We start from the raw sequence: 16,412 nt of genomic DNA, 5'->3' as shown, positions 1-16,412 counted from the left end.
AAGAATGTACAGCAAAGTGCCTGGCACATGACAAACACTTGTAAGCTCTATACCACCACCTCTTGGGCTTTGTGGATTTTTCTGAGTGTCACAGGTTGTGTGAGACTGGAGATCTTTTGTTGTTGTCATTGCTGAGGTTGGTTGGTTGGTTGGTTGGTTGGTTGGTTGATTGGTTGGTTGGTTGCATGATGTCTCTAGGAAGGTACCTGTCATCCTCATCTAATCATTGTGCTACATGCTCAGAGTGGGTGTGTAAGACCTAGTTAGGGTGTGTTGATTTGTTTAGGAACCATTTTTAAAGTACATTATTTTACTATTTCTGGGCATGGATGGTTATTAGAGGATTTTCCTTTATGCTGTTCTTTAGTAGAGTTGAAGTATAAGTCATAAAGAAGATTTCACGGTGCCTAAAAAGCTTACTGTGGAAATGTGTCATACAGCCTATGTATTTATTTATTTTTTCTTATTTTTTCCAGAAAATTTGGTGAGCGGCCTCCACCTAAACGACTCACGAGGTAAGCATAATATTAGTCTTTTACCCAAATGTTTCATGAAAATATCAGATCCTGTCATCTTAAAAATTGTTAGGTGCTCTTGAAGTTATTCAAATATTAGTATCTATATCATAAGCTTATTCACATCCTCCCCCCAGAAAAAGACGATAATGGGATACAGTTCAAAGGGGAAAGTGAAAGTTTTCAAGAATTCATCTTGAGTATTATATATTTAATGTAACAAGGGCGACAATGTAAAGATAGCTTCCTTCTAGCCAATCTAGCTGCATTTAGCTAGTCACAAGTTATTAATTATAGTCACAATATATTGATTATTTAAGGATATTTAATAAATGCTTTAGAAAAGAATTTATTTATTTATTTTAAATATTTTTATTTATTTATTCATGAGAGACACACATAGAGAGAGAGACAGAGAGACAGAGACACAGGCGAGGGAGAAGCAGGATCCATGCAGGGAGCCTGACATGGGACTCTATCCCCAGACTCCAGGATCACGCCCTGGGCCAAAGGTGGAACTAAACTGCTGAGCCACCGGGCTGCCCTAGAAAAGAATTTTAAAGAAAATATAAGATTATACTCACTTTTAAGGAGACTATAAATATTACATTGTATTCTAATTATATAAATTAATTTTACAATATATATTTTAATTACAAATGTTAAATTTGAAAGTATTAGTCTCGAAAATTATTTTTAAATTGTTCAACAATCAGCAGTTATAAAATAAAAAGTAAGACAGCCACTTGCACAGTTACATCCTAGAGTTAATGTTAATCCTGAATTGTGAGTATCTTTCAAGAAAATTACAGGCATATATAAGCATATGCTTGGCTTTTTTTGTCTTTTTTTTAAGTCTAGCATTCATAGTTTACTGTTGTTCTGGACCTTTTAACTCCACTTAACTGTACATCTTCTACCTTGTTCTCTTTCACGTCTCCATAGTTTTTCATTGCCTTCACACTACTCCCTATTTAGTATTTCACATTGATGACCATTTGGGTCATTTTCACATCATTGTTATTATTAAGAAGCTGTTTCATGCAAAGAATGATGGGGACATGCCAGAGGGACACAGAAAGAGAACTGGTTTGAGAAGGCTCCCTTTAGCCAAATCATGAACACTTTAATCCTCAAAATAAATAGTGATGGTAATAGATAAGAACCCATAGAATAAAATACAGTTTTTTTTTTGTTTTTTTTTTGTTTTTTTTTTGTTTTTATAAAATACAGTTTAAAAGTCTACACTGCGGGATCCCTGGGTGGCGCAGCGGTTTGGCGCCTGCCTTTGGCCCAGGGCGCGATTCTGGAGACCCGGGATCGAATCCCACATCGGGCTCCCGGTGCATGGAGTCTGCTTCTCCCTCTGCCTGTGTCTCTGCCTCTCTCTCTCTCTCTCTGTGGCTATCATAAATAAATAAAAATAAATAAAATAAAATGTTTAAAAGTCTACACTGAGTTAAAGAAATGATCCTATAGTGAAGGAGAGGAATTCTTTTTCCACCTAATAAATGTAGAAGGAATGATGGAACTAGGAAATCACACTTTGGCAACCACTACAGTCATAATTGTTTCAGGCAAAAATCATCAGTGAAATCTTTAACTATTGGTTTAAAGACTGATGAGAACCATATATTTAGTTTCTAAGCATATCCTCACAAAGTATGAATTATAAAGTGAACGATAGTAACATGACAGTGAAGAAACTTGGCAGACACTACCTTAATGAAGTGATCTAAATTAATATCACTAGTAAGGGACAAATAAACATCAAGTGCATCCTGAGGAGGATGACATAATGTCACTTTTGTAATATTCCAGCCAAAAATGCATACGCTAAGTCTAAGCATAAGAAAATAGGCACAATGAGGGACATTCTATAAAAAAATGGCATTTGCTCTTCAAACTTATCAAGATCATGAAAAACAAAGCCTGAGGAATAGCAGACTAATGGAGAACAAAAATATGACAACTAAGTTCAGTAAATCCTGGGTCAGGAAAAAAATTCTTGTTTTGAAGCTGGAGTTAGCAAATGTTTTCTATAATGGGCCAGATAATAAGCATATTAGACTTTTTGGTCCACACTGAGGTTATTATGATTTCTCATCTCAGTTTTTATATCCCCAGATTAGTAAAAAATATCAATATATCCATGAACTGTATGTCTGTATTCCTGCTCAATTTAGAAAAACTGGTGGCTATCCTGATGTGGTCCAAGGGTATTAGTTTCTCAACACTGTCTTCCACCTCCCAAATAAAGGACGTTTTTAGGACAATTGGAAACATTTGAATAAAATCTGTATATACAAGTATTTGTATCAGTGATAATTGCATTTGGCTTGTTTAAAGAGCACATCTTTTTTTTTTTTTTTTTAGGAAACTAACACTGACATATCTTGGGTGAAAGGGTTTTATGCCTATAATGGACTCTTAAATGGTTTAAAAATATATAAATATGGTTGGGTAGCCCTGGTGGTTCAGCGGTTTAGCACCGCCTTCAGCCCAGGGCACAATCCTGGGGACCCAGGATCGAGTCCCATGTCAGGCTTCCTGCATCGAGCCTGCTTCTCCCTCTGCCTGTGTCTCTGTCTCTCTCTCTCTCTCTGTCTCTCATGAATAAATAAATAAAATCTTTAAGAATATATAAATATGGCAAAATACTGATATTTGGGGAGTCTGGAGAAAAGGGGACGAGGAATTCTTTGTACTACTTTTGCTATTTTCCTAGAAGTCTGAAATTACTTAAATTTCAAAAAATTTCTAAAGACATAAGATACAGTTACGTGTTTGTATATTTCTTGAAGAAATTCTAAGCAGAATTATTTAATTCACATGTATAGACATTTTTAAAATTGCAATTTAATAGATACTTTTATTATCAATAGTAATATATTGGAATGACTCCTAACCATAAAATGTATTTTGATGAATAAATCACTTGCTTTTAATGGATATCTGTAAAAATAGCAATCATTGTGATGATAATAAATATCCTTAGGAAATTATCCTTTCCTTTCCTTAAACATACACAGTAATATAATTAAGTCCTGTCTACCTTATCATGATTTTTCCATTTACCCTTTAAGCAATTTTCCTTGTTTGGAAAATTTTAGTTAGCTTTTAAGTCTTCTACTTTTGGCTAAGTTGGAATAACAGGGACTGGAATTACTCTCCAAACTAAAACAGCTAAAAACCTGGACAAAATGTATCAAACAATGATTTTCAAAATACTGGACAGCAGGCAAAAAAGGACCGTGATCCTTGAGAGAAGGGAAACAAAGGAGATGAGCTCTGGAATTGCCCTAGCATAGTACCTAGAGAGCTTCTAGGACATGATGTAGGCAGAAGGAATCCAGGTGGAGCCTGGTAAGCACCTTGAGCTGTGAAGAGATAGAGCTTAGGTATCTAGGGGTCCAGGGTGGCTAGAGTTGCCAGGACAAATAGCTGGTGAGGAAAGAGATCCAGAGATCTACAGAAGGTCCCATCTTGTCTTCAGCTGAGTATTGATTAGCACACATGTGTGAGGAAACTATCCAAGGCTGGGAGATAAATACCAATCTGAAGAATTAGAGGAAAAAATTCCTAAACTGACTGTTCCCAGTAACTAACGTGGAAAAATATTATAACTCATGATACATCTGCTACAGTACTACAGCACAGAAGAGTTTTTCTTCAGTAGTGGTGCAAAATTTTACCAACACTAAATGCTGCTCTGGTTTTACCTAACAAAACTTAAAAATAAGATTGAGAGGATCAAATTATTTCCAAGTAACTTAAATGTATACCAGAACAAAGCTCAAGAATATTTACAGGAATAGAAAAATATCAAATACTCAAAAGTAAGATTTACTGAGTCTTAACATCTAATCAAAACACCAGTCATACAATGAAGCAGGAAAATAAAATCCCTAATAAGGAGAAAACTCAATTAAAACCAACCCAGAAATGACATGCATGATGGAATCAGACAACACATTACAGCAGATATTATATTTGACTTCTAAATGTTCAGTATGCTAACATCAGGAGTTTGCATATTTTTTTGTTAAAGGGTCAGGTGGTAAATATTTTAGTTCTTGTGGCCCACGTAGCCTCTGTTGTAACTACTCAACTCTTGTAGAAAAGCAGCGAAAGAACCAATGGACATGTCTGTACACTGGAGTACAATTTTCTGTCACAAAGAGGTTTGTATCAGATTTGCGATCCCTGAGCTAAAGATTGAACAAATAAAATAGAGGACATGGAGGATTAAAAAGCTACGTAAATCAGATTTCTAGAGATGAAAATTATAATACTAAAGGAGAAACACACTTGATGGGATTAATTACAGCTACATGCTGCTCAAAGAGGTACTAATGAACTTGCATACATAGCAATAGAAACTAGACAAAATAAACAGAGAAAGGTGGTAAAATAACATGATCATAAGTAAACCGGGGTTTATGTTCAAGTGGCTAATATCCGAGTAATTGGAGTCTTCAAAGAGGGGGTGTATGACTTAAAAGAAGAGATGAAGAAATAACAGCTGGTACTTTCCTTGATTTGGTGTAGTTTTGAGAACTCAGTAAACCCAAGTGCAAAACTACACTGGAGCATATTGTCATCAAATTACTTAAAGTTTGTGATGAAGATAAAATGTTAAAAAGCAACAGAGAAAAAGATATATACAAAGGAATGAAGACAGATGAGGATGATGAGGGTTTTCTTCTAAAATCTTGCTAGGGAGATGACAGTGAAGCAAGCCTTTAAAGTACTCACAGGGGAAAAATGCAGCAACCTCCAGGCAAGACAAAGACCTTTTTAGACATAAAAAAACTGGAAAGGAGGTAACAAGCAAACATTAGAAATGACTCTTGCCAATAAATTCAACAACTTTTTAAGAAATGCACAGATTGCTTGAAATTAACAAACTACTAAAGCTTACTCAAGAAGAAACAGATAAAATTTGTAATTATAAATCTTCCCACAAATAAAACTACAGGCTCAGGGACGCCTGGGTGGCTCAGCGGTTGAGCATCTGCCTTCAACTCGGGACATGATCCTGGAGTCCCAGGATCAAGTCCCACATTAGGCCCCCCGGTGGGAGCCTGCTTCTTCCTCTGCCTATGTCTCTGCCTTTTCTGTGTGTATCTCATGAATGAATAAATAAAATCTTGAAAGAAAGAAAAAAAAGAAAAGAAAAGAAGAGAGAGAAAGAAGAGAGAGAGAAAGAAAAGAAAGAAAGAAAGAAAAGGAAAAGAAAAGAAAATTACAGGCTCAGATGATTTCACTGTTGAGTATCTACCAGACATTTGAGAAATAAATCATGCCACTTCTATATACACTCTTCCGGAAAATTGGAGAGTGGGGTATTCTTTCCAGTTCATTCTATGAGGATAGCGTTGCCCTGTTAAACTCAGGACAGGGACATTTCAAGAAAATAAAACTATAAGCCAGTATTACTTATGGACACAGATGCAAAAAGTCTTAAATTTTCACAGTGAAAATAACAGTACGGCTTTATCTCAAAAATGCCAGTCAGTGTAATTCAGTATATTAACAGAGCAAAAAGTAAAATTATCTGGTCATCTCAAGGGGTTTTGAAAAGCTTTTGACATTCATTCTTGACCAAAATTCTCATCAAATTAAGTATAGAAAAAAATTAAGTATAGAAGGGTTCTTTCCTCGTTCTGAAAAAGTATACCTATGAAAAAACTACAATGAACACAGTACTTAATTGTGAAAGACTGAATGTTTTCCCTCAAGATCAGGAACAATGCAAGGTTGTCTGCTTTCACCACTTCCATTTAACATTGATTGTATTTGGGGTTCTAGTTAGTATAGGAAGTCCAGGAAAGAAAAGAAAGGCATCCACATTGGAAAGAAAGAAGTAAAACTGTCTTTATTTGCAGACGTCATGATCATCTATATGGAAAATCCTATAGAGTCTTAAAAAAAGGCTGCTAAAACTAATTGGTGAGTTTTATCAAACATGATCAACATATAAAAATGAATTGTATTTTTTATATCAACAATGGGAAATTGAAATATAATGCTATATTTAAAAACATCAAAAAACGTAATTTTTAGGGGAAAATCTGACACAGTCATAAAGAAAACTATACACTTTGAAAACCTTAAAATGTTGAGAGAACTTGAAGTCCTAAATAAATGTTCTTGGGACAGAAGACTCAATATTAAGATTCCCAAATTCATCTATGGATTCAACATAATACCACTCAAAATCCCAGTGGACTTTTTCTTGCAGTTGACAAGCTGTTTCTAAAATTTATATGGAGATGCAAACAACCTAGTCTAGCCAAAACAACCTTGAAAAAAGAGCAGAAGAATAGAAGAATTTAGACTACTGGTTTTCAAAACTTAGTAGAAAGCTATGTACAGTAATCAAGGATGGTTTTGGCATAAAAATAACTAAGTAGATCATCACTGTAACAGAATAGTGGCCAGAAATAGTTCTTGAGATATATGTTCTTCAATGAAGGTGCAAAGACAATTTAGTTAGAGTTTTTAACAAAGGATTCCGAAACAACTGAATGTCCATATGTCCCTACCATTTACGTACACATAAACACAAAATAACTGTGATCGGTGCCTGGAACCGTATATAAAAATGTACCTAAATGTAAAACTTCGAATTATGCAGCTTTTACAAGAAAATACAGGAGAATATCTTTGTGACCCTGGGTTAGGCAAAGATTTCTTAGATATAACATCAAAAGCACTACCTCTGGAAAAAAGAAATGAATAAATCTTACTTCATCCAAATTAGGAATAAAACATTTGTATCCAGATTATGAAAAGAACGCCAAACAAAAAGTCAATAATAAGGAAATAACCTGTTTTTCATTTGGGAAAATGATTTGAACAGATACTCCAGACAATGTGTATATATGGCAAATATGCATTAAAGAAATGCAAAGTAAGACCACAATGAGATACTTGCTAGAACAACTAATACTCTTATACCTTGGTGGTGGGTATGTAAAGTAGTACAGCAACTTTGGAAAATAATCTGGCACTTTCTTAAAAAGAAAGTGCTCTACCATAGGGCCCAGCCATGCCATTTTTACATATGTAACCAAGAAAAATTAAAACATAATGTGAACACAAAGACTTGAACACAGATGTTCGTGGTAGTGTTAAAAGAGAAATTTGAGAATGATGACTATCTTCATCTGGATTGTGGTGACGGGTATATACATATGCTAAAAATTACCCAACCGTACACTTAAAATTTATACATCTTACTGTGTTTCAATTAAATCTCAATAAAGTTGTACAAAATTTTATTAGCTCTTGTCCTTTAAAAATACCTTAAAAGGAATTAATGTATCTTCCAGAGGGATAATTCGGTTAAGCTTTTATGTCTTTTTAACTCTTTCTTAAAGAGAGCAAACTTAAGATTTTTATTCTTTATTATCTTTTTTAAAAAATATATTATTATTTTATTTTTTAGAGAGGGAGAGAGAGGCAGAGGGCACAGGGAGAGGGAGAATCTTAAGCAGGCTCCATGGCCAGTGCAGAGCCCAACATGAGGCTCAGGCTCACAACCCTGAGATCATGACCTGAGCTGAAATCAGGAGTCAGACACTTAACCAAATGAACCACCCAGGTGCCCCTTATTCTTTATTATGAAAGCTAGCATAAAGCAAATTTAGTAAAATAGTTTTTATAAAACAGAAAATTGGAATGTAAAATCAGTGACCAATTCTGTGATAAAAATTTAATTTTAAACCCAAGGTTAAAAATTAGGAAGTTTTCCCTTTTGATAGTATAGAAAATTTAGGTTTCCTCTGGTTCCTTTTAATCACATTTTCCCAGTTTTTCCTTTTAAGAGTTTTCGCTGTTAAGAAAACTTTAGTGTCTTTTATTCTATAAAAAATGTTTTAGGGGCAAGTGCGTGGCTCAGTCAGTTAAGCGTCTGCCTTCTGTTCAGGTCATGATCCCAGTGTCCTGGGATCCAGCTGAGTCAGGTTCTCTGCTCAGTGGGGAGTCTGCTTCTCCCTCTCCCTCTCCCCTTCCCCCTGCATCATTGTTTCTCTCTCAAATAAATTTAAAAAAAAATTTTTTTTAAAGATTTTATTTATTCATGAGAGACACACAGAGGCAGAAACACAGGCACAAGGAGAAGCAGGCTCCTCTTGGGGAGCCTGATGTGGGACTTGATCCCAGGACCCCTGGATCACACCCTGAGCTGAAGGCAGATGCTCAACCACTGAGCCACCCAGGCGTTCTAAAATGTTTATTTTATTTTATTTTATTTTATTTTATTTTATTTTATTTTATTTTATTTTATTTTATTTTATTTTATTTTTCTAAAATGTTTTTAAAGGAAGTTGATATATATCCTTTTATTGGGGTGCAGGGGAGGTAGGGAGTTAATTTAGAGAAGGTTCCTTAAAAAAAATAAGTATTTTAAACCTACTCTATTCTGTCCCTAGCCTCTTCTTCTGAATTAAGCAGTATTAAATAATGGTCTATTTAGAGGACAATGTTTTGGATAGTGCTTAGAATGCAGTTCTACATACACAAAATGTAAATTTTTGATTAAGGATAATTAACACCATGTTCTACTCAGCATTATTGTGGATTCACTTTTTTTTTCTTTTGAATATTACATTGTTTTAGAAATACATTTAGAAACAATTGAGTCCTAACTTCCAAGGGCATCCTGTTCTCTTGAAATAGTCCCCTTCATGAGGCTTTCAAGTATAACTGGATTCAAAGACAGAATAACCAGACTTTACATTATCATATAGAAACAGTTTTTTTTTACTGTGGAGGCTTCTCATTTTGTCACTTAGAGCCTGGGGTCATCAGTGAAAATACTAGTTTTAGTACAGCAGGGTGTCAGTCTCCAGGAGTGCTGACTAGATCACAGCGAGTGTGCCTGTCCCTTATGTGGGAATATGTCTGAGCTCCGCAGTTATGACCTGCAGCAGCGCTATATAACACATGCTTTTAGAAAACACAGATGCTATTCAGTGTAATACCCCATTGTATTTAAGAGACTTTGCCGTGTTGTCAATTATCAGAAGGTTAGAACTGGAATTTTGAATATGCTTGAGTTATAGGCAGTCTTCAAAAGCGTGTACTCCTAACTTTCTTCCCCTCTGTGACACTGCAGACTGCTCTCCACCAACTCATGCATTTGCTTGAATTCATTTAGTACTGGGATTTCCTTCATTAGTTTTTTTTTTTTTTTTTAAAGATTTGCTGTAATTGTTGGAACTATTTTGTTATTTACTCTGAAAACCTTATTCCTGTCACTTGGACTAATACTTTTTTTTGAAACCCTATCCCTTTTGGTCTCCCTACCATGCTCTGTTCTCAGTGTACTTGTACATACCTCCATTCCTCTCTCCTGGTCAGACTCTGGAAAAACTGAATTTCTAAAGTTCTTCCTTGGCTTGTTTTCAGGTTGCCCTAGAGTAAGTAATAACATCCTAAGAGGAGAGTTAGGATTTAACCTCTGTATCTGTTGTTTACTTCGGCACAGGTTATGTATATTTTATAAATATTTGTGTATTAATTTTGGGATTCTGTTGTCTTTGCATGAGCTCCCATTTTCTTCTTTTTGAATGTCTTGTCTTTCTTGAACATAGCATGCAGTTTTGAGAAGCATTTTACCAATGCCTAATGAGAAACTCTTAAAGCAGTGTATTCTTCTTGTCTGCCCTGGATCATAGCTTAAGCAGCTATTTGCTATGCCTATTTATGATCCATTCCCTTCAACTTATGACAAGAGAATCATTCATTCCTTTTTAGATTTAGGTCAGATTAATGTCTGTTCTGGTTCTTTTCTAGAAGTCAGAGGTTACTTTATGTTTTATAGAGCACAATATTCATGTTTTAACCTAATTATGGATTTTCCATTTACTTTATCACAAGACAACCACGAGTAGCAAACACCATATAAACCAAGTCAAAATGAAACAAATTAGATTTATAGTAAAATAAAACCATTAAGTTAAATACACATTGATAGTAACGTGTGACCTTCAATCTATATAGTTATTAGTCAAATAGTTTATAAGTAGTAAATAATTCATATTAAAGTAGTTGCAACTAATATCCAACTTTACTTAGGCCAGTCGTATGTTTGTAGGGCATCTTGGGGAAGAAGAAAAATGAGCTGGAATAGGAAGGGTCCATGTGGTCCCTGGGATTCAAGGAGCCAAGTTTGGATCATCCAGGCCTAGATATCTAAGAACCAAGGTGATGATCTACCTTTGAATATGGGTACTCCCTACTGTTAACATGTTATCAAAATCTTCAAGTCTCAGATTTTCCTCTACATGAGTAAAGCCTTAAAGAAGTAGTGAAATTGTTTATTTCCCAAATAAACTTAAAATAGAACACAGGAGTGGTATTCTATTAGTGATGAATGGCCCAATTCTTACAGTGTAATGGCTTGTATGTTTGGGAGGGGGACTAGAAACCAAGAATTTATGAAAGGATTTGTCTCAAAGCTGTGAGAAAGGACATTAAGCAGTTTACCTGTATATGAACTTTCATAGAATTCCATAGAATTCTGTATGGATCATTCATTTTATTTTTATCATAAGAGGGAGTGGAATGAGATTTGCCAGCATTCTCCTAGGAACATGACCTGTACTGTTGTTTGGCCTTGGTCACCAATAGGTATAGAAACCTACTGTGGCATCCTTATGTTTCCTTAGTATTATGAGGGACTTTTTTAGCCCTTTTTCTGGATTATCATTTTCAGAACTGGCACTCAGGGAAAAAACAACAGATCTTGGTCTGGTCTAATAGTTGATCCAATACAGTATTACAGATACCTCTCTTAGAGATTTGCTTAAGATTGAGTAGTCCTGCCATGAAAGAATTGGTTTTACTTTATGTGATCTAGTTGCTCTAAAACTTCTTTGAATAGAGCACTCTCCATTGCAAATTGTCACTGTTGGTGGAGCTCACTCTGAGAAGTACTGTCTGTGATGATGTAAAAGACCTAACTATTGAATCTGACAGAAATAGGGCAGCTCCATGGACTTTGTTTGGGTTGAGGGGTGGCATGAATCTGGATGTCTTTTGGCAACATTCCAGAGGAGAGGTGAGAAGAGTCTAACTCAGGCTTCTGAGCTATCAAGTATCCTATCACCAAGTCCAGTTTCAAGGAAGAGGTGGGTTTTTTTTTTAATTGAATTAAATGTCAACCGTGTGGTATACTTAATTGATTAAACAAATTACAATGCCATTATTCATTCTGTTTTGCAGCTTTTAAAATTATCTTTTTTTTTTTTTTATTGCCTATGCACAGGGGTCAGCAAAAGCTTTCTGTAAAGAGCCAAGTAGTACATATTTTAAGATTTGAGGACCACATAATATTACATAGCTTCCTTTTCATTTTTACAATCCCTTAAAAATGTAAAAGGCATTTTTAGTTCCTAGGGAGTATGAAAGGCTGCTGGCATGTTTTCTAAAACCTAGCCTATAGTAGTATTTCCCACGGTATACTTTGCAGCTCTCTAAAATGTTTGTGGCTACAGTATATATGGGGACGGGGTTACTTCGGAAACAGTTTATAAAAATGGGTTTCTGGGGGATCCCTGGGTGGCTCAGCAGTTTAGCACCTGCCTTTGGCCCAAAGTGTGATCCTGGAGTCCTGGGATCAAGCCCCATATCAGGCTCCCTGCATGGAGCCTGCTTCTCCCTCTGCCTCTCTCTATTTGTGTCTCTCATGAATGAATAATAAAATCTTTAAATAAAATTAAAATAAAATAAAAATGGGTTTCTTTTCTATAAGACAGTTCATGTTAGAATTTGTATTATTGGATTTTAGAAGTGACAGAAATTTAATTTGAGAAAGTATAGGGACTGAGCCTGTTGATAGGATCACTAGACCTTCCAGCTTTGTGGGTCACTTAACTCCTAGAGTAGTTTGGGCTGTGGCTGTGATTCTCCCAACTCATCAGTCCAGCCTACCAACACACACACACACACACACACACACACACACACACACCTTAAATCACATATTCATCCCTTGGCCCAACCATAGAGGTGTGTGAGTGTGGAATAAGTGGTCTATACTGAAGAATGGGAATTAGCACCGTAAGAACGTTGTTTTAAAATGAATTTTATTTGTAGTATAAAAAAGTTTCAAATTTATAAAGGAAAACAGCCATAAAATTATGAACAAATACAATGACAGGCAGTTTGAACATATTAACCTAGCATGGCACTTGCCATGATTTTATGTTAGTAAAAATATCAATAGAAATAAAATACTGTTTTTCTAAAAGATAAGCTTCTATGTTTTGAGTAAGCAAAACATTTTTTTTTTTTTTTAAGATTTTATTTATTTATTCATAGAGACACAACTAGAGAGAGAGAGGCAGAGACACAACACAGGCAGAGGGAGAAGCAGGCACCATGCAGGGAGCCTGATGTGGGACTCGATTCCGGGTCTCCAGGATCACACCCTGGGCTGCAGGAGGCGCTAAACCGCTGCACCACCGGGGCTGCCCAAGCCGACTGTTTCAAAAGCAGTTGCTACAATGTTCTTCACATAATTTTTAATTGGTTTTTATTCAGAATGAATATTTTACCTTCTAAAGGAATCATTAAATGAAACAAGTCAACAAAGAATATACTTCAAAGTTGTTAGAATAGTAACCATTCCAAGAAATTATGATTTTTAACTTTGTTACTCTTTTTAACAATTCAGTAATACAAAGTAGTAATTCTACTAGAAAGATTCTTACAATACTTACATTATGTTTTTCAATGATAAAATTTCCCTTATTCTTTTTTAAAAGAACAGCAGATGATTTTACCATCTTGTTGAAATACTTTTGACTTTTCTCTAAACCAGTGGTTTTTAACCCAGATGACTCCCCCCTTGCACCCTTCTTCACATTTGCCAAAATCTGGAGACAGTTTTGGTTGTCACAGTTTGAGGAAGGGTGCTGCTGGCATCAAATGGGTGGAAGCTAGAAATATTGCCAAATACCCTAAGGTATACTCTGCAGCTCTCTAAAATGTTTGTGGCTACAGTATATATGGGGACTGGGTTACTTTGGAAACAGAACATAGAGTGCACAGAACAGTCCCCTCACAGCAAAGGATTGTTTTGCTCAGGATGTCAGCAGTGCTGAAACTGAAACCCCATTCTGTTGATGAAACCCTACTCTATTTAGATGGAAGGCCCATGGGCTCTTATTCTATAGGGTTTATTATTGAATTGTGTTTCTTTAGAGTATATCATTTTTATTTGTTATGGCTCCTTAAGAATGCTGGAAGAAATGAATTTTCACACATTGAAGTTCTGTCAAGGAAGCAAAGGGGTTCTTTTTTTTTTTTCCCCTTGTTGAAAGAACCTATTTGGCAAATTAGTTACTAGATAACTATTATTAATGATTATCTGAAGGTTGTTGTTGCTTTTTCAAGAATTCATATTATAAATACGAAGGGAGAGGATGAAAACTAGAGCTGTCATCTTGCACTCACCATAAACCACTTGAGATCTGAAATCTTCTGTCGTGATCAGAATTGTACATAGCTACTTCCAATACAGGCAACTGGCCTGATGATGGTCAGTGCCTAGGATGTAACAGCCTCTCAGTAAATCTTTAATGGGAAAATGGGTAAATGTGCAGTTTACCTGTTGTGCCCACAGGTAGTGCGCCTTTCAAGTCAAATGACGTGTGGGATCATTTACCTCCAGGCCCTTTTTAAGTTTGCTGTCAAACTTCAGTGGAAGTATTGCCATGCCTTGTCCTCCTGCTCCCTACTAGCCCTTCCAAGAGAATAATAATAATAGCAAGAGATTACTGATACTTGGTATAAGTTAGTTTGTTGGACTTACTTTAAATATGTACGTATGCATCTATTTTACAACTGAGGAAACTCAGGCTTGGTAAGAGATCAGTTAAGATTCAGACCTATGTGCATATGTGTTTCACAGCAGATTACCTAGCACCACGGTGTTGTTTCTATAATGGGTTTGGATAAAATTAAATGATCTCATCCCAGTTCTCAAAGAGGATTTTATTTTGCTTATTTATTTATTTACACTTAAATTTTTTCCCGGGTCTTTTAAAAATTGTATTACTTGCTACCACTTTTATCATCATCTATCATAGAGTGATATTTGAATTAACTTTTCAGACCTAGTATGTAAGTGTACAAAGGTCACATTTTCAAAGGGTTTGACAAGCCTTTCACACTTGGACACTACCCAGTGTGTCTGCTTTCATCACAGCCATGGCCCACTTTAGACTCCTAAAGAATTGAGTTCCGAACTGCCGGGAACTGCAACACATTGGGCAAGAAATTCAAAGTGGTTTTAAGAATCCTCTTACCTTTCTGATTTATGAGGATTAAATGAAGTAGTGCATAGGAAGTGCTTAGTTCAGGGCCTGGCACACAATAAATACTCAAGAGATAGCAGCTGCTGTTTCGTTGTGTCTGCCTTATCCCTCAGCCTGAATCTCGGTGTACCCAAATGTGTGGGGTCTCTTGTGTCTTTATACTTACTACTTCCAGATCCTGGAATGCCACCTTCTTTCCTCTTCCCACTTCCTGGGTCTGCTCCTCTTCCTTTTGAATTTAACTCTTCTAAGAAATTTTTCGTAGCATGTACAGTTAACCCTTTAACAACAACATGGTGTTTGAATTGCATGAGTCCGTTTATATGCAGATTTTTTCAATAAACACAATACATTACTGTAAATGGATTTTCCTTACGGTTTTCTTAATAACCTTTTCTCTAGCATACTGAATTGTAAGAATCCAGTGTATAATACACATGTAACATGCAAAATATGTATTAATCGACTATGGTATCGATAAGGCTTCCAGTCCACAGTAGGCTATTGGTAGTTGAGTTTGAGGGGAGTCAAAAATTGTATGCAGATTTCTGACTGTGCAGGGTGCTGGCTCCCCTGATCCCGACTTTGTTCAAGAGTTAACTGTAGTTCTTTATCACCGCTCCCTTCCTTTACACAAATATTGCCTTAGTGGGGCTTTTTGTTCATACCTCTGAGTCATGTATTTTATTACAATTTGTTTTCCAAACTCTTGTCTTCACTGGACTTTTAAAATAAAAGCTCTTTGTCAGAGGTAGGGATTAATTCTCAAGCTATTGGATCTCAGTGTTACCTGCCCTGCCTTGCAGCTAACAAGTATTTCTTTTTTCTTTCTTTTTTTTTTTTTTTTTTTTAAGATTTTACTTATTTATTCATGAGGGACACAGAGAGAGGCAGAGACATAGGCAGAGAGAGAAGCAGGCTCCCTGCGAGGAGCCCAATGAGGGATTCGATACTGGACACTGGAATCACGCCACAGGCCAAAGGCAAATGCTCAGCCGCTGAGCCACCCAGGTGTCCCACTAACAAGTATTTCAATCAGAAACCACACATGCTGCCATCTAGATTATCTCATTTAATCCCCACAACCACTCTGTGTTAGGTCTGCATTATTATCTGACTGTGTGAGGTGAATTGATTTGCCCCCAGCCACTTACATCCTAAGTGCTGCAAGTCTAGAATTCCCTACATTTAATAATGTACTGTTATTGGATAGCTATCTTCTTCTGCATGTCTTTTATTTACAATATAAATAAAATAGCATTTAATGCATTAAAAGTGCTTGTTGATTGTTTTTGAAGTACCTTTGCTTTAATTTCATCATGCGTAAAACGTCTCAAGAATTTGGATTCGGCAGATTCAGAATTTTTTGATCTGATATTGCTTAGCCAAATAATTGAGGGAACAGATGTATTTCAGACAGTGGACTTCTTATGAAGCTTATGCATAATAGGCAGTTGAAATCGTTTGGTTTTTCACTAATTTGAATTAATCTTTATGAAATTTTGTTCTACAGTAACATCCTTCAGGGTAATTGTGTGCTTATGTATAAATGATAGCCTTT

General features: G+C 35.9%; 1 protein-coding gene across 14 annotated transcripts in view; it reads left to right on the top strand.

The window, feature by feature from the left end:
• RBPJ (recombination signal binding protein for immunoglobulin kappa J region) overlaps positions 1-16,412 on the top strand; it is a 226,781-nt gene that overhangs the window by 181,952 nt on the left and 28,417 nt on the right. For all 14 annotated transcript variants that reach the window (XM_072737942.1, XM_072737941.1, XM_072737950.1 and 11 more), the window contains one exon: positions 477-515. In XM_072737942.1, the coding sequence (XP_072594043.1) occupies positions 477-515 (39 nt within the window). The remainder of the gene's footprint in view (positions 1-476; positions 516-16,412) is intronic.

This window comes from Vulpes vulpes, chromosome 14, assembly GCF_048418805.1.
Source record: "Vulpes vulpes isolate BD-2025 chromosome 14, VulVul3, whole genome shotgun sequence".
NCBI lineage: Eukaryota > Metazoa > Chordata > Mammalia > Carnivora > Canidae > Vulpes > Vulpes vulpes.
Note: the sequence above shows the minus strand (reverse complement) of the source record. Positions and strands in the feature narration are given on the sequence as shown.